This window comes from Elgaria multicarinata, chromosome 10 (genome assembly GCF_023053635.1).
Source record: "Elgaria multicarinata webbii isolate HBS135686 ecotype San Diego chromosome 10, rElgMul1.1.pri, whole genome shotgun sequence".
In the NCBI taxonomy this organism is placed as follows: domain Eukaryota; kingdom Metazoa; phylum Chordata; class Lepidosauria; order Squamata; family Anguidae; genus Elgaria; species Elgaria multicarinata.
In genome coordinates, this window is record NC_086180.1 from 39,197,234 (window position 1) to 39,221,112 (window position 23,879).

At 38.6% G+C, this 23,879-nt stretch overlaps 1 protein-coding gene across 7 annotated transcripts; it reads left to right on the top strand.

Annotated features, from left to right (window-relative positions):
- Positions 1-171: 171 nt before the first annotated feature.
- Positions 172-23,793, top strand: ABHD18 (abhydrolase domain containing 18). Of its 7 annotated transcripts, none has more exons than XM_063136321.1 (14): positions 172-324; positions 2,270-2,332; positions 5,414-5,518; positions 5,901-5,985; positions 6,298-6,398; positions 8,898-8,976; positions 9,067-9,151; positions 10,767-10,794; positions 13,167-13,305; positions 14,657-14,746; positions 15,295-15,396; positions 17,612-17,984; positions 19,431-19,593; positions 20,923-23,793. In XM_063136321.1, exons 3-14 carry the CDS (start codon positions 5,427-5,429, stop codon positions 20,972-20,974), a joined length of 1,389 nt encoding a protein of 462 aa, XP_062992391.1. In that variant the 5' UTR covers positions 172-324; positions 2,270-2,332; positions 5,414-5,426; the 3' UTR covers positions 20,975-23,793. The 7 variants fall into 7 exon arrangements, with proteins under 7 accessions (XP_062992391.1, XP_062992390.1, XP_062992393.1 ...); XM_063136320.1 differs by having other exon boundaries at positions 2,273-2,332; XM_063136322.1 differs by lacking the exon at positions 172-324 and adding an exon at positions 347-511 and having other exon boundaries at positions 2,273-2,332.
- Positions 23,794-23,879: the final 86 nt, after the last annotated feature.

A 23,879-nucleotide genomic window follows, 5' to 3' on the forward strand; every position in this document is an offset into this window, starting at 1 on the left:
GACACGTCACGCGGCAAAAACGTAAGGGGCGGAAGGACGAAAAGCAAGCGTGCGCGGGCTCCAGTTCTGGTTACGTGAGGCTCGAACGTAGTTGATTGGTTTGAGGGGGAACCCTTTTCCCCGCCCCTCGCATAAACACACACACACACACACACACACGTTCGACGTCCTACGCTATTCGCGCAGAGAAAAGGCAACGGAAGGGGGAGGGGACGACCTTCGAAGGGCTTCGCCTCCTTTCATTCACTGTGGCGGGAGGACGAAAGGTGCGAGCGCTGGAAGAGGCGGTTGAAGAGAGAGGCTGGGAGAAGCCTAGAGCGGGAGGTATCCGCAGCAGCTGCCGTTGCTTTCTCTCTCTCTCTCTCTCCGCCCCCATCTCCCCTCCGCGCGCGCCTTTACCTTCTCGCCACAGGCTTCCCTCTTTCCTCCTACGTTACTCGCCTCAGCGGGCGGGAAGCAAGTTCGCCTCAGCACGGCTGGAACGTGCAGCCCGACACGACTCCGTGGTGAGGTAGAAAAGAAAACCGCGCTTAACCAGGGAGTAAAGGTGCAGCTCGTCGGGCTAATTGAGTGAGCCTGCGCAGGGTCAACGACGAAGAGTCGTGTGTTTCAGGAGGGGGCTGCAAGGGCTGTTTACTGATTATATGTGATGTCGACCGCTTCCCATTGGGCTCTCAAAGCGGTTTACGGAAATGAACACTCGGGAGGAAGGAGCGATCGATGAAAAAACAATTTTGTTTTTTCTTTCTATCATGGAAATTTCTAATTTCACTTTTCCTGCTGCTCCCTTATTCTTGTTTAAAGTCTTTGATGATTTTAGACTTTAAAAAGCATACAAACAATAACAAATCCAACATTTGAGCAAATAGATAGCGAGTTCAGTTTGTGTTAAAATTAGTGGACTCCCTGTTAGTTTAAAACCTGTCTCAAATTGCTATATTTTTTTCATCCCAACGGGTCTTTGCATAAATTGCCATGTGTTGTTGGTGGTTTGTTCTTCTTTGTGTTAGTCTGTAATTCTGTGCAATTGGCTCCATTGAATACAGCGAGGCTTGTTTCCGTGTAAAGTTGTGTCGGATTGTTATGTAGGATTGTGCTGTCTGTTTGTAATACAGCGACCGCTGATCTCTCCATTCCCTACGTGCGCTTTTCCTAGCCGTGTTGCAATTTATTTCCTGGCAATTTCTTGGGTGAGGTCGCCTCTCAGGGACAAGCTGGTAGTTAATTAATTCGTGAGCCAGCAGCTCCTCACTCTATATGCGAGAAGCTTTGTTTACTTGCAATGTTTTTAGCAGCTGGGAGGATAAATAAAATTTTGGAGCCCTGTTCACACCACAGAATATAAAGCCCATCATGCAAAATGGAACGGAAACCTATGGTGGTTTGGGGGATTCTGGACTAACTCTGTGTTGTTGTTGTTGTTGTTGTTGTTGTTGTTGGTTCGTTTTTAAAAAAGCAATACTGCCTTATGAAGACCAAAGGGTATTCCTTATTTTAAGCATCTGTACTTCATAGGACCCTGAAGCCTGTTGATCCTAACTTTTTAGAAAACTGATCTGTTGGCTATGGAATATCATACAGTGATTGTGTATACGTGTTTACTGCAGTAAAAGAAAATTATAAGGTACTATACTATCTAGGCAATATCAACAATAAGAAAAATTTCAAAAGTAGTATTGCAGACTGCCTCTTAATTCCTTTTTACAACCTCAACCTCCCAAAGCCCCCTCCCTCCTGCTACCAACTGTCTCTGCAGAGGCCACCAGTGAGGGAGGAAGCAGCAGCCAGGCACCTCTCCACCATGCCTGGGTCCAGCTCCAGCTGAGAGCACCCCTCCCTCCTGCTGTCACCTGTAACTGCTGAACTTTCCAACTAAGACTGTAGTGCCTGAATTTGCTTTCCTTTCCCCCCTCCTCCTCCCTCCCAATCCCCTTTCTTTTTGTGTCATGGCTTTTAGATTGTAAGCCTGTGGGCAGGGACTGTCAAGAAATACTTTTGTAAGCCGCCATGAGAGCCTTTTTTGGCTGAATGACGGCATAAAAATCCTTAAATAAATAAAATAAAAGCAAACCTAGGGAATGGTCTGCTTAACTGGCACTGAAAATCTTATCATGTGAATGAGCCATACTTTATGTTTGGTACTACAATACCCGTACTACAGGGCCTTGCAATCCAACTGGTACTCAAACCAGTTACTTACTATGTAGCTTATGTATTAATGCTTTTAATTTTATTTGGAACTTTTCTCATTATTTGTACTTTGAACCAGCAGATATATCAAATGAAGAGACGTAACAGTTAAGAAATACGTCTAGGCTAACAAGTTTGGCAGGTATGAATAACACATGTTTATTTTTACACCACCATTACAGGTAAAAAACCTGTAGTATCATGTAAATGAATGTCGCTTAGAATTGATAACTAGTGGGTTGAGAATGCTTGCTAGAAGTATGTGTTTAGTATGCAGTTACTGTACCAAAAATTAATTAGTTTATGTTCATAAATTACTTGGTTGGTCTCACTACTTTCAAGTTGCACTTTATTTTTTAGCATAGATTGCCTCTCATTGGAAATATAGATGTCCTCGTTAATCTGTTTTATTTTTTATTGCTGATAATGTAGCTAACATGTAGCACATTGACCTTCAGTAGATCAGATGTATGGTATATCCAGAACATGACTAATCCACATTACTGATGTGATTATAACTACTGTGGTATTTTCACTGCCCAGTTCTCTATTCCAAGATACAGTTTCAGCAATGATGGTTTTAAACCAATAAAACATTGTTTGATTTCTGTTATTCGTTTTAAGTCCAACTGCAACTTGTGCTTATTTGGGAATAGTGTTTATGTTGAGCCCAAGATTATTTATTATTATTATTATTATTTAGCCCAAGATTATTTTTACAAATTTCATTAATACTTTAAATCTTCTTGATTAGAGAAACCCAGCATATTAAGGGTGATGATAGCTCATTAAGGAAACGTAAGTTTGAGCTCAATGACAGTACTAGAATAACATTCAATCTGCTTTTGGCAGTGCATCTACTCTGCAGCCATGTAATTTTTTCCCAACGTGCTAATCCTGTGTGCTACCTCAGCAGCTGTATTTTAGAAACTGAGAATATTTTATTCATTAGCAATATTTATATGGAATCCAATAACAAAGTTCTCTGTGTGATTTACAATTACAGTAAAATATAACTCTAAACAATAAAGTTTAAACCAGAGAATGAGTATATCAAACTCTCAGCAGCACCACGAAATAAATTTCGCTATACAGATTTTCAATTTTAAAGATGGTCAGCATAATTCTATGCATGCCATCTACCTAGATGTATGTCCCATTGGGTTCAATGGGCCTTACTCACAAGTAAGTGTATATAGAATTGCAGCCTAGGTGTAGAAAAGAATTGTTCAGAATGTTCTGAACATCTCTTTTAAACTCCTAAGCTTTTAAACCCCCTAGGGAAACTGTTTCCTTACACCAAAAATCAAGGCTAATCCTTTAGCAGAAGTTGAAGGGTATTTGTATGCAGAACACGTACTCTTGGGAACAAACAAAACTAATCTTTTCAATTACAGAAGTACATTTTGAGTAGTATGTTATAAATGTGAAACTAGCTTACTATTTAGACTGAAAGAAATTTAGTTCTGTGTTAATTTTTCATATGGTGTAAAAACAACAACAACCCCACACTCTTAGTTACTGAACATCCATCAGATTCATCAAATATTCCATGAACAGTGAGGCAGCCATATTTGGTTGTAGTCAAAAACTCAAATGAGTTTGTTATTAGGAACAATGAACAAGCAACATGCATGTAATAAAATGAGAAGATAAATGACTGGTGAAATATTAACTAAGCAATCACATTATGTCAAAGGACAAGGCAACTTGATATTGTTTGCTTTGGTTGATACACAGTAGTTGAAAACAACAGTGGTTTAAAGCAATCATTTTATATTTGGGCAAGAAAAGAAAATTGACTGTTTTCCTCTGATGCATTAAAATAGACTATTGTAGCAGTTATGTGGCATTTTGATATAATCCAGCAATGGTAAATATCCATAATATTAAGGGAGCAATTCTGTGTCCCCTGGGCAGCATCTGTGGGGGACATAGGATTGTTCAGCTTCCTGACTCCAAGCTCTTAGATAGGGCTCCAAGGTGGGAGCCAGGAAACGGTGCTCCCCCTCCCTCATAGCCGGCAAGGAGAGAACTGTGCTGGCTAACTCTCCACACTCACAAAATGGAGTGCAGAGATGGGGAAAGGGGGGTGTTCCAGAGGAGGGGACCTAAGCAGCAGCGATACAACAAATCTTATTGCTGCCCTAGCTTCCTACCATTCCCCTTCCCAAATTCTCCATTAGATGGACAAAATGCCTATCTAGCTTAAATGCAGAGAGATGCCTGAGGCATCTCCCATTCTGCATAGGATATCCAGAATTCAGAGGCTTACAAGTAGCCAGGGCGTGTTCCATAAGATTACAGAAAGGAATAGTGGTATTCTGTTATGAAAACTATAATAATTTAGACAGGAATGGTGTACGTGTTAGGCATTCAAATGGGATACAGGGAGGGAGCAGGCAAAGGAGGAGACAAACCACCCAGGGACTGAGAAAACCATGATTTATTTGATCATCTGCCAGACAAACCCTGAGTTGGGCAACCAGCTATGGTTATCTAAGGCATGGATTAACATTACATATGAACCAGCCAATGTGAACAAAAAACTGCTTGTAGCTTCCATTATAGGCTGCACATTCTTTTCTATCTGCAACTGTTTGAACTCCTGGAATTTTTCCAACTTGTCAGTCCACTAGGATTCAGTTCCTAAAATTAGGTGGTATGTTTGGTATGTTACTCTTGCAGTAGCCAGTATTACTGTTAAACTGTCTGTACCATCTTCATCTACGCATCTTGGAGTATCTGTCAAGCAAAGTGTTTTTTAGATACTACGCTGCATAAATCACTGTGCAGTTAATGCACAACAAAACTTACACTATAATTTAATTATCTTGTGTTGTCAATCATGACTAGAAGAACAAGATCTGAGCCTGAGTTGATGTAGGATATCCACAATTTGCTAAAAATGTACTTTCTCATTGAATATTTGATTTTATACCAGAATTGCAGGCAAAATTGATAAACATCTTGTTGAAAGTGCATGAAATCTAACTGCTAAGGAAAATTAATTCCGTAATGGCTTTCTCAAGCAATGTGAATGTTTAGTTTTTTGTTAAAATGAAAGTATGCTAGTTCTAAATATTTTTTGGAAGTTATATTGTGAAATTTCCCTATTTCTGTATGTACATTTGTATTTAAGAAACAAAGGCTAATCATTATAACCAAAAGGAGTTGTACTATTCCCTTAGAATTAAAGTGGCTGTTTGTTTTCTCTTTCTAGATGTGTTTTGCTAATGGGTGTTAGCAAGCTAGATGTGTTGTATAGGCGCCTTCTTCTCACTAAGCTTTTTATTCAAGGATGGGGAAGACCAGAAGACTTGAAAAGGTAGTTCTAAATTTTCTTATACTGAAATTCCTGTTAAGTATGCTTGTTGTTTCTCTTTTTTTAATGTCACTAATATGCTTCAGAAGCCAAAGATTCTTAGTTTAAACTGAAAATGTAAAGCATTTTTTTATTGTGTGTCAAGGAAAAATTACTTATGCACATGACACAAAATTGATACTGGTGTTAATAAATCTTTCTAAGATAACTTCAGCCTATAAATTTAGACGTTTATGCAGGGAATTCTTCATTTTAATACTGGAGACTGTAGATCTTAGTGGGGGAGAATTCAGGCCAAAAAGAGTCAAAATTATATCGTTATAAAACATATTTTTATGTTGTGTGTAGTAATACCTGAAACCAATTCCTGTTTTTTTCTTAACAGAATATTTGAATTCAGAAAGATTATTGGAAACAGGGAAAAATGTAAGAATCTGGTTTCAAGCGACTATCCAGTGCACGTTAACAAGGTATTGCAAACTAATCAATGTATCTGTAGTTTAAGATGTAGTGAGGGTGGGTTGTGGCAGGGTAAACACTTTTTCCAGCTGTATCTGAGTTTAGAATTGGTTGGGGCTGACTCAAGTTCCTTTTTTAGTATATTGGGGATGTTCATATTTCAGATATCCTGAACTGCATGCGAATCATTATTGCTAAGAAGGTTTTCCATTGCCTTAACTTATAAACTACTTGTGGCTCTTTTACAAACTTGTATTTATTCTTGATTTAAGATGTGTGTTAATTTTTGATATCTACAGTAAAATGCAGTGTTGTTCCTGTAGGTTGAGGAACAATCTGACTGTAAGATCCTTGATGGGCACTTCATTTCCCCCTTGGCTCATTATGTTCCAGATATCATGCCATCAGAATCCATCACAGCAAGGTAAGGATTATTGAGACTGAGACGGGTTATTGACATTTGTTGAAAAGTTAGAATGAAAATATGCCTCGATTCAGTAAGAGTATGTTTTCATGTTGTCTATAAAGGTTTGCCAGCATTACATTGCACTGGGAACAGTTTGTGCAGTTGGCCCTTACCTTGCATGCTCTCTGAGAGCTTAATTTCAAAGTTAATACCAGTAAAGCTAATACCACATTAAAATATATTACCCAAACTTTTGCATGCCTGAAAAGCATTTTCAGTCCCGGTCAATGTTTTTTTTCTACACATGTATTAGTGATAGGCAAATGTAATGTGTGACCATTTACTTGGGGGGGGGGCGCAACAATTCTCATTCTCTCATTAGCTGGAAAAAGTGCCACTGCAGTCATGATTATTGCTGCCAGGCAAATTTAATTACCTTTTATTAGCATGTTCCTGAAGAACAATGGGGCTGCTCATATAGAGAGAGATGTATTCTGTGAAAAAGTTCATGTTAGTTGGTGGTTCATCTGTCTGGTTAAGTGGCATTCAACCTGCTCTAAATGGGGTTGCACTCATCAAGAAGAATCAAGTTTATAATCCGGGGTGCTCATAGATCCAGCTTTGTCACTTGTGGCCTCAGTTGCACAAAGTGACTTTTATTAGCTTCAGCTAGTATTACAGGTAGGGTCCCACTTGGGCAGAAATAGCCTGACTACAGTTATCCGTATAGCAGAAACCTCCTGCCTGGATTACTGCATATAAATAAATAAAATAAAGTTAGGCAGTGGAAGTTTAGATGACTTTGGTCTGGTTTGGGTGTAACACCAAACAGTGAAATTCACTATTCTTCAAGCAGGAGCCTCTCTAGCTCCAGGCACCACCACTGAGGCCACTTGGTGTTGGGGGCTTTCCTGGGTCATGGGGAAACTCTTCTCTTTCTCTGCTCCTGTCAAGTGGCAATGCTACGCCTCAGACCTGGCTGGAGGCAGTTTTGAGCCTTTCCTCCCCATCAGCCTCCACTTCATCCAGACAGTCAGTCATTCACTAGGCAGGAAAATTCCAACAGACTCGCTTTGGATTAGGTTGGATCTGCTCTACTTGTTGCTGAAAATCCCCCAGTGCAGGTCCATGTTGCTTTCTCATCCACACATTCAGTTTGTCCTCAGTTGCCTACGCAGTGTACCACGGCAGCTAGCCAGTCACATTGCTCTGTCCCTCTTGGGCTCCTTCCCCAACACAGTTAATTTGCTGATTGCTCCTCTCTCTCCCCTCCCATAGCCACTGTATAGCTAAGGAGGGGTAGGTCTGACTCCCCACCACCAAAACCGCCTCCAGTAGCTCAGATCACTGCTGTTAGCCCATTGCTAAAGCTAGAGAGCCACTGCTGAGAACAACCAGCCACTGCAAAAAGAGTGAGAGAATGAGAGAGGCGGAGAGGCATGCTTCAGGTAATTGGGAGCCACCAGAGGCCCTTGGACCTAAAGGGGAAAAACACTACACTAAACCATAGTTTAGCACTATGTGGATAAGTCTCCAGCTTGAATGTTTTCCCCTCTCCTCCTCTGTCTGGACTGTGGGGAGGAGGTGGGAAGCACCCACTTCCTATTTTCAACTACCCATGGTTTATGATACCATTTGTAAAGGGCAAATTGTGGTTAGCTTAAGTAATGGTTTAGCCAGGATCATAACATGTCTTCTTTCTGTCTTCTTTCAATAACCCACAGTTTAAACTAACCAGGCTGCCCAGTTTGGATATAACAAGAAACTACAGTTAAGTTTAAACTGGGAAGTAGATCTTTCCAGTCCCCTTGTGGTCCTACCAGATAGGGAGAGAGGAAGCAGGAACACCTTAATCATGCTCCTTGTTCACATAATACTAAATAATAGTTTAGCATTGCATCCAAACCAGGCCAGTATGTGATTACTTTCCCATAAGGGATAAAATGTATTGCAATGCTGCAACCCTTTCAATGGGAAATCAGGTCACTAGAAGTATTTGGCTTTTGAGTGGATGATAGCTCCCTCAGTTTTGTCATTGAAGCAGGGGGAAAGAGGATCAGATGGTTGAACAGTGCAAAATACTAAGGATGCATGCAGTTGAAATATTACACTTTGTATTCTAAAGTCAAATCATATTTATTTATTAGCATTTATATGAATATACAGCTTCTCACTTTAGCGAATTCCACATATGTTTACAAAATAAATTCAAAAACCAGATACGCAGTATAACCTGCTCTGATTGTGCCTAGGTTATTATGTTTATCAATTGCATTTATTATAGGTGCTTTTAATGTTCTACTAAAGTCAGAGTTAAATGTTTGTATTCCTCTTTAGTGCTATGTGAAGTAATATAAGTGATCTTTTAATTTAAAAAACAAATCCTTTTCTAGTTGGTTGATATATTTTTTGGGTGGGGGAAATGCGTCACTGGTGTTTGATGCATTAATGAAAGCATTTTCATGTGAAAACTTCATTTTATGTGGTTAGGATTTTTAAAGGTTGTTTCTCTGATAGGTTTCAATTTATAGTACCAAAGAGATGGAACAGCAAATACAGACCTGTGTGCATTCATTTAGCGGGCACCGGAGACCATGTAAGCACACAACTTTCCTTATTAATGCTTTTTAAAAACCTGTTACATTGGTGCTGTTTAACTTGTCCTTAATTAACCATTGTCTTTTAGCACTTTTGGAGACGACGCACTTTAATGGCCCGTCCAATGGTTAAAGAGGCCTGTATGGCTTCACTGTTATTAGAAAATCCTTATTATATCCTTTTTAGTTGAGCAAAACATACCTATGAAGTACAAATTTAGAAGAGAAGGTTGGTGCTGTCTAGTCACTTTTTCAGTTCCAATACAAATATGATAAGAGGAGAATTATGCCAAAGTACATGACCGTTTTGTATGATTCCTATAGAAATAGATAGTTTTGAAATTCACTAAAACTATACTTGAAAGACATGACCTGTAATTATCTGGAGCTGAGTGGTTTTAGTTGAAAATAAATCAGAGAGGGGTTATAAATCTTTTGTGGAAAATTGTAAATTCATAAATCTCAGAAGCATATGTAATTCTATATAATGAGTATATTCTCTGTGTGTGTGTGTGTGTGTGTGTGTGTGTGTGTGTGTGTGCGTGTGTGTGTGTGTGTGTGTGTGTGTACACAGAGAGAGAGGGGTATTTTTTTTAGACATTAGTCTAGAAAGGAGCATGTGCAGCATCCATGCATGCAAGCAAACTTCTCAGATTCCCTTTTGGGAGCTGAATCCACAGGATCCAAAATTCTGTTTAAAAAGTAGAGTGGGATCAAGCACAAGAATAGTTTAAAGGAAAATTCATGTAAGAATAATATGCATAGCCTCCCCTTTTATTAATGGCATATCCCCACACTGCATTTTAAACTTGAAATTTTAGGAAGCTTTTTTTTGGGGGGGGGGCGTTTCTGGGGCAGTTGCTGAGAGGCAAACTCTCAGAAATATTTGCGTGCATAAAATACCCTTCTGGATTATGCTGTAAGTAAACAATCTTGTTTAGACAAAACAATAACAGAGATCGCTCATAATCACCTGGTTTGCATGATACAACAGCACATCATGGTTTAATTTACTCATGGAGCTGTTGTGTCATGCCAGGTGCTCACAGCCATCATTTTTGCATGGTGCCCATGGGCGGATAGCTTGCCATAGCTTGTGTCATACAAACCCAGGTATGAGGGTTGTTTGAGGGCTAGACAACCTAAAAATAATGCTAAAATTAGTCATGGGTTATTTGAGCGTTCTTTCACCTTCATACAACCCTTGTTGCTTGGGTTTGCATGACATGATTAGCCATGGCAAGCCGAGCTCCTGCAATCACTATGCAAAGGTAGTATCCATGGGTGCCTGGCCCAACACAACAGCCCCCGTGGCTAAATCAAGCCATGGTGGGCTGATGTATCATGTGGCTTTCTTTTAATACCAAAGGTTTTGCTTAAATGAGCATTTCTGTATCTCAGATGAAGCTTTTAGAATAGCTTTCTGATATATATTGCAGCATTTTATATATAGTACTGCTTACACATCTCTAGGAAGATGGATTTACACAGATGTCTGTCTAAATTAACTGATTAACAGACATTGTTAAACTGTTTATTCAAAATTAGTTGTATTATAAACTGTTGTATTGATGAAGTTGAAAGCAGGCTCTTTAGTATAGCAATTTGTAAGAATAATAATCTAAATTGTGACTTTAGTTGCTAACTAAACTCACAGTTAAATAATTTTATATTTTAGTGGAACTTTCATTTGATTTAAACTTTTAAATACATACAAATTTTAATGAAACTTTTGAAACCCAGAATGTATATGAATTACCATGTTAATTTCTTTGATTCATATCTATACATGGATGCAGAAAACCTAAGGATCAGGTGTAAGTATTATGAATGCATCACATTTTGCTAACTATCCTCTCTCTTCTGTCTTTTCCAACAAATTTTAGAGGACAGATTGTTCTGCTTGCCTCATGCTGTGCTCTGGAGGCATTGGAAGTGTCTAGAGATTCTTACTAGCTCTGAGTGTCCCAACCCATCACTAGGTGATTAAAAGACCCTGCTGCTCCAGAGGATGTAGCACCAGGCTTAGAGATGTTTGGAAATGACAAGTGTACCTTGCTGATTCTGAGTGCTTTCCAACCTGATAAGAGGCAGTGTGTGTTGGAGGACTTGGAGGGAAGGATTTGTCCCACCAGGGCTGGCCCGAAGTAAGACCACTTCCCCTCCAAATTTTCTCATGTCGGAATTTGTGGGAAGGGTGTCTCAGTGCTTATCCATAAACAGTGGTGATCTGTAAGGGATTGCTTTCTCTCTGGCCACTGCATTTGTGGAAACCTATCTGTGAAACTATTAATATAAAAAAATGACAACTAGTATGACCATTCTTCCCTCTTCAGGAATGTTCCAATGTTCTCTGTGACATGCAAATTTAAGAAAGGAATATCTCTAAGAAGCAAGAGGCAGGCAATCAAGGGATAAAATGACTTGGTTAACACATTCCAAGTGCATTCTGCAGCTGTTTTAAATTCAGCTGATAGGGGGTTGCTATGTGATGTCCGGACCCAGATATTATAGGTTAATCATGGGTTAAAAAAACCACAGTTAACCTACAATTTGTAATTCGGTTAACTGTGGGTTGTTCAACCCACAATTAACCTATGGTGTCTGTTTTCAGATGTCACATAGCAAACTGTGATTGAGGGTTGAGTATTCAAAAAGGCTGTGGGACACACCTAGCATGCATCACACAATTTGCCACAGTTATGTGCAAACGGCCCTTGAACCAGACAATATACATAAAGACAAAAAGTCTTGATTAATCTCTGTACTATAATAGAGCTCACAACAGCTCTCTTGCTCTTTGGTCCGAACCCTTGTTTGTAGCTAGATACAGAACTGCAAGATACAACTGCTATTCATTGCAAATATATTTCATATAAAATGTAAACATGGCTATAGCTTTACACTTGTCTTCATTTCCCCCATTTTGAGTGGCAGCTTTGAACAACTCAGGGGAGAGGATTGTACAGGAATAGCCACTCATTATTCCTGCACTTGACTGTTTCCTAAAATTAGCAAAGCATACTTTATGAAGCATGGAGATAATGTGCTAGATTCTGGCCTCATTCCAGGTCTGTCCAACATAAGATCCCTAAATGTTAAATTGTTCAGCTGTACTTGTAAGGTTGCTTATAGCAGGCTATATTGCTATTTGGAAAAATAAGTTGTGTAATTTCAGTGCAAGTAGCACTGCAAAACACAAATGTTCAAGATTGTAGTGTCATATTTGAAATAGTGGCTTTACCGTAATTGTGGATTTGACAATTGTGCAGCAAATTATGGTCAGTCCACAGCTTTTCTCTTTTGGTATGTATTCCCACAGCATCAACATGCTCTGGCTTTTTTGTCACAAAGCAACCTGATGAAAAATATATATGAATAAATTCATTATCTAAAATCCATTGTTGGCAGTCTTGTGAAATGAATTCCTAGGCTGCAATCAGACAACACAATAGTCAATGGTGGGTGAATAGTCAACTTCACAGTTGATTATCGAAGGGGTAGTCCCCACACAACATTATAATCAACCATGATGTGGATTAAGACCAGCGTCAAGTTGACTATTAGTCAACAGTGTGTTTGACACATCCCTACCCTCTCCCCCCCCCCCAGTTGTCCTGCTGGTATCCCATCAGCTATTGCAAGTTCTTCCGGCTGGACTACAGCAGCAGCTGCCACTTTGGTTGCTTTTGGCAGGGAACTCTGTAGTCGCTGAAAATAACCAAATGTGTGCAACAAAATAATGAATGGTGCCTGACACACAACACAATAACCAATGATTGTTCAAATAATCAACTCTGCACAGCGTTGACTATTTGCATTAATTCTTTCGACCAAATAAGCATTTGTGGTGTTAAAGAGTTGTGACAGACGACATAATAATCCTCCATTGACTAACCCACCGTTGACTATTTAATCCAGTGTTGGTTATTGTGTCATCCGAACCCAGTCATATAGTTTAAACAGCTGTATCATTGGGCTCAGTTTGTATAAGCAACTATTACTGCATTAACTTAATTAACATTAAAAGTCTTGTTAACTTTTCTCCTTTTTTTTAGCTTGTTTAACATAATAACATACTATAAACCTGTCTCAAATGAAATGGGAGAATTATGTCATGTTTTCACTAGGATTGAGTAATCTATATTTTTAAAGATAAGTTTGTGCTTTTTTTTTCTTGGGAGGAAAGAAGGTCGTGTCTAAAAAATGTCTCTGACCTTTTTGTGATGGGAGGCGCTCTTGTGCTAGAATCAGCAGCTCTTTTGCATTGGCTAGAGAGAGAAGGCTATGGACCCCTAGGGATGACTGGAATATCCATGGGAGGACATGTATGTAAGAGCTTCTTCTTTTTTTAATTAGTGGTAATTCTTGAAGCTTACGTCTTTAAATATTGTATGTATACAAACTGAAAAATATGAAGTAACTTTCTGAATTAGCTGCTATTAAGTGTTGTAAAATAAGCAGTAATATAAGTGCACTACCTAATTGCATAACATAGATATGAAAAAATAGGATCTACAGGTTTGGAAATACTTATATTTTTATATTCTATTCATAAATAGCAGTATTGTTTGAACATATCTCTTACATTTCAAGTTCATGTTAATAGTACCTTCCCTTTAAAGTTATTTTTTAAAGAAAAATCATCTAATTATACATAAACTCCAGATTGCACATTTGTATACTAGAATATCCTGAGGTATATATTATCTATTTCCCTCCGTAGTTGAGAAGTGTTATTTTATTTCTGATTTGTGCTTCTAAAAAGAAAACATTTTTCTGTAAAGTGCTATGAAACCAACCGTGCTGTAGAAGTAATACTTCAATTTGCAGTGAACAGGCACCATAGAATGATAGAGTTGGAAGGGGCCTCTAAGGCCATCCAGTCCAAGCCCCTGCTCAATGCAGGAATCTACCTTAAAGCATCCCTGACAGATGGCTGTTCAGCTGCCTCTTGAAGGCCTCTAGTGTGGGAGAGCCCACCACCTCCCTAGGTAATTGGTTCCATTGTCATACTGCTCTAACACTCAGGAAGTTTTTCCTGATATCCAGCTAGAATCTGGCTTCCTGGAACTTGAGCCCATTATTCCATGTCCTGCACTCTGGGATGATAGAGAAGAGATCCTGGCCCTCCTCTGTGTGACAACCTTTTAAATATTTGAAGAGTGCTATCATGTCTCCCCTCGGTCTTCTCTTAAGGCTAAACTTGCCCAGTTATGATGTGAATCTTAAGTAAAGACTGTCCTTCCCCAAAAGTTGCGTTCTAAAACTTGCTCCTGTGCAATGATGGTGATGATGACGTTCTATCCAATGCTGTGCGAATTTAAGGCACAAGCCATTCACAGCCACCTGCGTCCCCCTGAAAAATCTCTCTTGAGGGTCAGGGCGGAGGATCTATTGAACAATGAGGCTTGTGTCTTACAGGACGGCAAATACAGGCAGGAGGGAACTGCCCAAACTGGGCAGAAGGTTCTTGCCCCGTTTGCTATACTAACTGCCCCTGCCATCTGTTTGTGCCAACTCTAGTCCCTTTGAATCAGGACTGAATCTTAATTGTATGAAAGCTTTCTAAAAGAAATGTACTAAGGTGACTAATACGATATGAATGAGAGATGGTGTCAAATTCTCTGAGGAGCAATAAATGTCCTGATAAAACATCTGTTTTCTTCTGTTTAACAGATGGCATCATTAGCTGTGTCAAATTGGCCTAAACCATTGCCATTAGTTCCTTGTCTCTCCTGGTCTACAGCCTCTGGTGTTTTTACTACGGTAAACCATTTGTAGTTTTGGTGTGATAAGATTACGGTGGAAATACATACTATGGCCAGGTTTGCATAATCATGAGGGTGAAAGAAGTCATTGTGACTTCTCTCTCTGCCCTTGTGTGTACAGTGCCTGTGCCTGTTTACGTAACTACCCGCACTGCAATGCAGGTTGTCATGTCGCCAAGCACGATGGTGATGGCTTCTTATCCACTCTATAACCCCTAGAGTGTGGGTATTCATGTAAACAATGGGGATGGGGGGGAATTAAAAAATTGCTTTTTCTCTTAGGGCCCCACCACAAATTCTTAGTTTCAAAAATGTGGAATGGAAGGCAGCTGAATAGAAATGAGCCCAAGTCCATAGGCACTACTTACATCATTTTTCCTTGTTTGTTAATGGACTCAGGGCAATATATTCATAATTGATAGAAACTTCAAAAAATGAAACTTAAAAGCGTTTTAATGACTTTTAAGTAGTGTAGAATACAGCACTGCTACTTAATGCAGTTTATGGGTTTATACTGTGCAAGAACTAACTACCCTTTAATTTTAGGGAGTACTGAGCAAAGCAGTGAACTGGAGAGAACTAGAAAAACAGTATTATGCTCACAGTGTTTATGAAGAAGAAATAATACAAATGCTTGAATATTGTGGAGTAAGTAATTTTATTTGTTCTATTGAATATTAATCCTGCACAGTTTAAGATTCATTCAATACATATCACAGTACTTAAACACTTCAGCATTAAATATGAAGGTATTGGTTTTATTAATATTTTGTTTAACATAGATAGTATGTTTATCAAATTAGCAAAATGCATTAGTACTCTACTATGGTTTCTAATGGTAGGACTAACTAGAGCATCTAAAAAGAATATTAAATATTTATATTGCCTCAGGAAAATCTCCTAAATTTCTATAAAATCATCTCTGATGGTTAATTTTTACAAGTTTTTTTTAAACATAAAATCTATACAGCCATGTGTAGATGTTTAAAGATTGAAACTTGGAAGATTTTTCCCTTTCAGGTTCATCAAAATGTTAACCTACAGGTCCATGCATAGACATATCACATATTGCCTTTTCCAGTGAGTCATTTATCCTTGTTCCTTTCCTCGGTTGGCAGTGGTTGGTTTTGTTTGTTTTTGTTTTTCATTTTAAGCTACTTTTGCAAAATGTGGGGGAACGCCATATATCAGTAGCAGAGAATGTGCTTTGCTCTGCAGAAGATCCCAAATTCAGTCCCTGACATCTCAGTTTGAGGGAAGTTGGGAACATAACTGGGAAAGAATTCTGCCTGAGACTATGGAAAGGTGCTTCCAGTCAGAGCAGACAATACAGGGCTAGATGGGCCAGTGGTATCGACTGTATAAGGCAGCTTCATAAGTTCAGTGTAGCATTATGATTTGACAATGTAATACAGGTTCGGCTCAGATGACCAAAATCACTGAAGCAGCTGTAGCCTAATGAAATTGTATCTTCTTTAACAAGCGAGCTGAATTGAAAACTGTTACCTTAAAATAACGTTTTATATCCATTTAAACAATTATCCTCTTCTATTGAGTTCATAAGACCATACGAAGAGCCATACTGGATCAGACCAAGGGTCCATCTAGTCCAGCATTCTGTTCACACAGTGACTAACAAGTTGCTCACGGAACGCCCACAAGCAGGCCATGAACGCAACAGCACCCTCCTGCCCCTATTCCCCATCAGCTGGTGTGCATAGCATACTGCTTCATATGTTGGAGCTAGCTTTTATAACAGGAGTAGTCATTGGCAATCTTATCCTCCATGAATTTGTCCAATCCTATTTTAAAGACATCCAAATTGCTGGCCATCATTACATCTTGTGGAAGTGAATTCAATAATTTAATTATGCCCCTTGTGAAGACGTACTTCATTTTATTTGTCCTAAATCTCCCACCAATCATCTTCATGGGATGACCCCGTGTTCATCTATTATAAGAGATGGAGAAAAATGTCTCCCTGTTCACTTTTTCTACAAGCATAATTCTGTACATGTCAGTCATGTCTCCCCTTACTCTTTTCTAAGCTAAACAGCCCCAAAAGTTGTAACCAGTATGTCATGTTCTCAACAAAATTTTCTAAAGTAGTTTTAACATTACAATAACACTTGCTAAAGTAGTTTAAACATGCATATCTTGATGTATTTTGTTTAAATAGATGTATGCTACTTAAATTCTCAGTTATTAGTCTCCTGAACCTTCCTCCTTTCTGGGCTGCTTGATACTGCTATGTGAGATTATCATGAGGGGAGAGATGGGGACATGTGGGGAATAGAATGCTGAGGCATAGGAGCATGTAAAGAAGAGGATCATTACCTCTCTTTCTTTCTCTCTCAAATTAATCTTGAACCCCTCTGTGCTCTTCAGCTGGGAAATAAGTTTAGAAGGAGTTGGGGAAATGTTTGAGAGAAAAACTATAGCACAGTTAAATTGATTGGTTATGTAAGAATTTTTATTGGAATACTTGTAAAAAAAATTAAGGACAATAGCATGTACTTTCCTTATGTAATTTACATTTAAGAAAACAACAAATGTACTTAAAAGCACTAATTTTAGCAAAGAACTGTGCCTGATATGCTGACAACCACTCATCTATTTCAACCGAGTTCAATTCTCTCCCACTTGTGTTGTTGGGGTATCTTCTGTTTTGCTCAGGAAGTGTTTTGAGTTAAAATACAAGATTTGCCATACTAGATTAAAATATAAGAAGTCAAATTATAAATCTAGCTGTATTTTTTAAAAAACCAGAGGGAACTTTTTAGGAATACCAGATTAACTGTTAATTATGAGGGAATTGAAAATTATGCAAAAGTGCCTTAATTGAATAGGTATTTCTATTTAGACAGATTCATTCAAGATGGGACAAGACTTTGTTAAAAATTCCCCCAGCAGTGTGGACAGCTTGAGCAACCTGGATCTGAATTCCAGTATGCTGAACCTGGATATCAGAAGCAAAGTTGTGTCTTCAGAAGCTGGCTACTGCCTTAGCACTAACAAAAGTACTCTAAGTGCCTCAGCGGAAGGACTGTTAGTGCAAGAGACACCAAACATGCAGTGCAAAAACCAGACGTTTTCAACCAGCAGCAGTAGCAATAAGGACTTTTCCAGTGAGCAGAAGCATCTGATAAGTGGAAAAAGTGACAGTTTACAAAGAGAATCTCTGAGGTTCATGAAAGGGGTGATGGATGAATGTACCCATGTAGCTAACTTTTCAGGTATATACTAATTTTAAGTTTTGAATTTGCTTTTGTTGTATTTTTGCCCTTTAAACAGTCTTTCTTTAGACTTTAATTTTTGCTTTGCTAAATAATCCCCTCTGAGTGCAAATATCTCCTAAACTTGACATTTTTTCTCTCTTACCCTCTTATATTTAACTGTCTGGTCTGCCTACCGGGACTAGGAATGTAGCTGGTATTGAAGGTTACTTAATGTTTTTTGTAAATGGGAATTCTTTAAAGCACAGTATGATGGCGAAAAGCATAATTTAGGCTGCTCTGTGAGGCAAAAAGCATATAGAATTGAGTGCAGGGGACAGTGCATTATTGTCAGTCATTGTGAACTGACTGATGCAGCAGCAACTCACACAATGCTACTTCAGCATGTAAAGCCAGATGGGTAAACAGGAGGTAGGGCAGAGGCAGTAGGGGCGGGGGTTAGTGATATCCATGTATGTGGGAACAGGGACTCTTTCTGGTGCTGTTGTTGCTGCTGCTGCAAAGTTGAGACTGCAAAATATTACTTTAAATGAAAAACTTGAATGCCAGTACCAATTTCTCTAAACATGTCCAACAAAGCCACAACAGAGTAGCAAACATTTTGAAATGATAGGGCACCACCATAGAGTCTATTGCACTACCCCATATATTTGTGAGCCACACAGGAAAGGACACCAAGTAAGGGGGAGAAACTAAAAATGAGCAACGAGGTAAATATGAAACCATTGCAGATTACAGGATAATTTGCACCAGGCAGGTGCAGCAGCTTTAACACCATCTATAGAATTGGTGTATAAGATAATTTTTTTAGTGGGAGTAAGAAAGCTGGTTCCATGATGAGCATTTTTCTGTGCCATCCATCCCAATTTCAATGTAATCTAAGGTAAGAGATTAGAAGTGTTATTTTGGCAGTAAAACTGATTACGTTAAATATTTATTTATTATTAATTACATTTTTATACCACCCAATAGCCGGAGCTCTCTGGGCGGTTCACAAAAATTAAAAACATTCAAAGTATAAAACAACAGTATAAAACCATAATATAAAATACAATATAAAAGCTCAACCAGATAAAAACAGCAGCAATGCAAAATTACAAATTTAAAACACCAAGTTAAAATTTATTTATAGACTGTTAAAATGCTGGGAGAATAAAAAGGTCTTCACCTGGCGTCTAAAAGCATATAATGTAGGTGCCAAGCGAACCTCCTTAGGGAGCTCATTCCACAGCTGGGTGCCACAGCAGAAAAAGCCCCCCTCCTGGTAGCCACCTGCCTCACTTCCTGTGGCAGGGGCTCGCGGAGGAGAATAGTTCCCATTTCCTGAAGAACTAATTCTGAATCCTAATGAAACTAATGTGTAATGTTAGCTAAGTCTTCCCTAACAATGTCTTCAGAACTGAAGCTAGTATATTTAGCTTCAAAGAACTTGTTCTTTGTTCTCAGTTCCAGTTGACCCGACAATGATCATAGTTGTTCAAGCCAAGGAGGATGCTTATATTCCAAGAACTGGTGTGCGTGGCCTTCAAGAAATATGGCCAGGATGTGAAATCAGATATTTGGATGGAGGCCATGTTAGTGCCTATCTCTTCAAACAAGGATTGTTCAGGTTAGGTATTTACAGTTGGCAATAAAAAACAAAAATAACTTTTATATGCTAACAGTCCTGCATTTTTTGGTAAATACTAAGTATACACTTCCTTTTGTCGTGGTGTTTCAAAATCTAAAGTTTTCAGCATTCCATAGAGACACAGTACTTTAAACATAGTATTTTGGGCCATTGGGTACATTTGCAATTTTGAAAATGTTCTGTGGGCACAGTCCCAAAATGGAGGGCTTGTGGATTCACAAAATGTCTTGTTGTGGTGGGCATAGCCAATCACAAAGCACCTATTTTTCAGTAGGAAAATTGGTGAGGGCCCCAATTTTCCTTCTGTACAATAGTGCCCCCCACTGCCCCCCTCCCCAAATAGTAAAAGAACCCCAAACAACCTTTTTAAAAAATGCATCTGGAGCAGCCACTTTGAATGGTTTTTTGGCCCTTTGAGTGCTACGTACTCGGGATGCCATTTCTTACATTTTTAAAACATATAATTTCAGCATTACAAGGAAGAGGGTACAGCACACAGGATGAATCTCCAGAGGGTGAAAATGGCCCCCAGACCTCCCAAAGTTGCCCACCTCTGTGGTGTACATATTAAATAGCATGGGAATAAAGATGGAAACTTGTAGGACCCCAAAACATAAATGTCAGGGGGTTGAACAGAAACCCCTCAGCACCACCTGGTTCAAATGTAACTAAATCATGTTTTAAAGCTGAAAGGGAGTATCTACAAACCATGTGTCTCATGCTATCTTCACAAGACCATTGTACTGCATTCATCTTCCCTTTTCCTTCTTCATTAAATAAGTTGCTGAAATACAACTAAACTGCTAAATATATTTGCCTAAACCAGTTAGGCAACCAGAACTAAACTGTTATTGATGTAAAAATTATGTGAATATTTAATTTTCCCCCTCCCTGAAGGTTTGGCAGGAGTAATAATATGTTAAAATATATAAAATTTCCTAGATAAAAATATTGCAAGTAATAAGTCTTGACCTTTCCTTATTTTCTTTGCTCAGAACCTAACTTTGCTATCCTGGGTATTCTACAATTGAAGGATAGCTAAGGAGAATGCCTCTGCAAATCCTTATATTCTTAATGGAGAGATGATGGTAAATTATAGACGGCATTCTTAGCTTCTCTAAGAGTGTGGAAGTAATCTGAGTACACTGAGCCTTAGTCATTTATCAATTCCTATCTGAGAGACTTGTGTCTCCGTTCACAAAGAAAGTGTTAAAATCTTTTGTTAGAATACTGAACTTGGGCCAAAATCCTGTAAATAATTAGTATACTTTCATTGGTGGCGCTAATCTTCTTGCTTTTCTTTTTCAGACAAGCCATATATGATGCATATGGACGCTTTCTTCAGAAATATGCTGTATAGTCCTGTCCTGTTGAGCTGCTCTCTGTAGTCTTGTTCTGAACTCCTTTTATGTGGAATCTTGTGTTAACATCAAGTGGAGAACAAGCTTATTATAGGTTCAATTAAAAGTCACCAAATGGATGCCAATTCAACAGTGATGCATACATAAGGACGTAATCAACAAGGGTTGATTTCAGACTTGCATTAGTCACAGCTATGACCATTTCAGCACAATTTTGAGAGTGTATGTGAAGTCTGCAAAATATACTGTTTTTGAAAACTAACTTTATTTGAAGAGTACACATACCCATTGAAGAGAGTCCAATACAATATTGACAGCTGTTTAAATTTGGTTTTCTATAAATTTCATCTAACTTCTTGCCCCTGAATGTCATTAGGAATTCAAAGATACAGTATTAAGAGAGCACAACAACAACTTTTACAGAGAGGAGATGAATTGGGCTCACAATTAACTAAACATCTTGAAAGTGGGTTTTTATTAGAAATTTTCTGAAGATTGTCTGTGCCAACTCTAATTCAGAGGGTGGTCAGATTTAGACCCAGCACCCACAATCTGCAGTGCCCCCTAGCCCACTTTCATTTGTTTCAGATTGAAGAGCAGATGACACACTGCTACTCTTCTGTGCCCCATCATTAGTTCTAAAAGGAAAATTATTTGCCTTATTTTAAAATGGGATGTGTGAGAGAGGTGCATACTTTTATCCAGTACAAATCATAAACTGTTAAGTGGTTGAATTGCTCATGTGAAATGAAAATAAAAAGTATGAAGCCTTCTATAAATGTTGCATGCATTAATATTAATGTTTTAATAAATCTTGGATTTCTTGAAGAGCATTTCTCTTAGAAACTATTCCACCTCATATTGCACTTGCAAAATATTTTATACTATATTTTGTTTCTAGCATTAATTTCTATACTAACTGATTCATAAAAATTCCAAATTCTTTCTATCGTAGTGGAATATTGTTTCAGTAAAATGGAGAGGTGGTTGTCTTCTCACAATTTTAATGATAAAAGTTACTCTTTAGAATACTGATTTTAAACCTATTGGGTTCCATCTGGAGAAGTGTGAGTAGAACTCTGCTTGAGCTTTCCTGGCTTCTCCATGCAGCAACCCTGTGTTCCCAAATCACTCCTGTGGGCCTCTGGATTGGCATGGGATGGGGCACTCAGAGCTGCATCAGGATAAGGAAATTCCCAGAAATGGGAGAATTTGCCTGGGGTAAACAGATGTGTCTTTCTACTGGTGCAAGTCATAAAGTAATGAATACTAGATGTTTTCTCTTTAACTTTTCTAAGAATGCACAACTAAAGATTATGCACAAAAATACCACTGCATTTCCTTTGAATAGTAGTGGGGAAAATATGTGCTGTTCTTTAAATTGGATAAAAGCTTTTTGAAATGTGCTAGAGGATTTGCCTGATTAATTGCTGCAATCAACCTGGGATTAAACCCCATTGAACCTAATGGGATTTTTGAGTGCACAGGATTGCACTTCAAGACTTTAAAAGTTGTATGGAACAACTTCTTTGAAAGAACCTAAGCCTGAGGTGTAACCCTGTCAAATTCAAAACTTAAGCTGAATTTCCTAACCTCTCTGAACATTTTATACTGAATCCACTTCAAGCAGAATCCCAGATTTTAAGGTCTGCAACAATGCTAATATCTTGTAAAGAAAAGGCACATTGTTTCTTGACAAATAGCTCGGAAGTTAAATTCATGGGGAGCTTTATTATTAAAATGCTTATTATACATTTAAAGTCCAGCGAACTCATTCCTCCGATGTTTCTCAAAATATTGTTCCAGAAACTATACCCATATGACTATGCTTACCTTCTACTGTTGGACTGTCCCTGTTCTTTAGGCCAGGATTCTGATGCATCAGTACCAGCAAAATCTGATTGGCTTGAAAGAATTTGAAAACACTATCTCCCACAAATTGTAAGATTTTTCTGATGGCACAAAAATATATATTCGTAGATTAAAACATTAGCCTATCAAATCTCCAACAGAAGCATCAACATGCTTCTATATCTGACTTAGGGGAATTCTATGGCTCCTAGACAGTGTTTGAAGGATCATAGGCTAGTTAAGATTCCCAGATCTGAGGCTGAAGACAGCACTCTGATCTTGGAGCTGGGAATCAGAGCTGCTCCCCCCCCCTTCCCCCGCAGTCGGTGCAGAAAGGACCATGCCAGCTGCTCTCTGAGGTCGGTAACTACCTCAGGATGAGGGAAGGGGGCATTTTGGTGGGATGGGAGGATACTGGAATGGCCAGGAAACGAGCTATCCTAAGGCCTTTCCAGCTTTTCCACTCCATCTGAGATGCTTTCACTGGATGGGCAAAAAGGCCGTCTAGCAAAAATGCAAGGTGGGAGGAATGGCGGAGGTGAAGATCACTTCTGCCATTTCTCTTGCCCTGCATAGGATGACCATAAGCCTCCAAGTTCAGTGTCTTATAGTTATTGCCATAAGATTGCACCCTTAGAGGTCTAGGTATCAACAAACCTAAGATTCATTATATAAAGAAGACTGTTGTGTGTATTGCAAATGTCTTCAAACAGACAAAATTACTTTTTTCTTTCAAGGACTAAAATACAGTCTTTTGTTGGCAAAAAAAAAAAAAAAAGCTTATGCGGCCTTACTGTGTTCAGGTGTCTCTAATACTCTAACCTAGCACATTTCTTTTTTTAAAGGAGTTACTAATGGTGTCATAATGTTGAATGAAAATCTTTAAATAAAAATGAGTTTTAAAATTCTGTAATTTTCCCCCATTGCATTTTATACTTTCTAATAAAAAGCTTGCAAAAATGCCTAACATTTTCATGCTATTCTGTATTGTGAAGTATCTTTCTGTATATGTTTGTCTAATCATTAGGCACTAATGGAAGTAACTGAATTGGG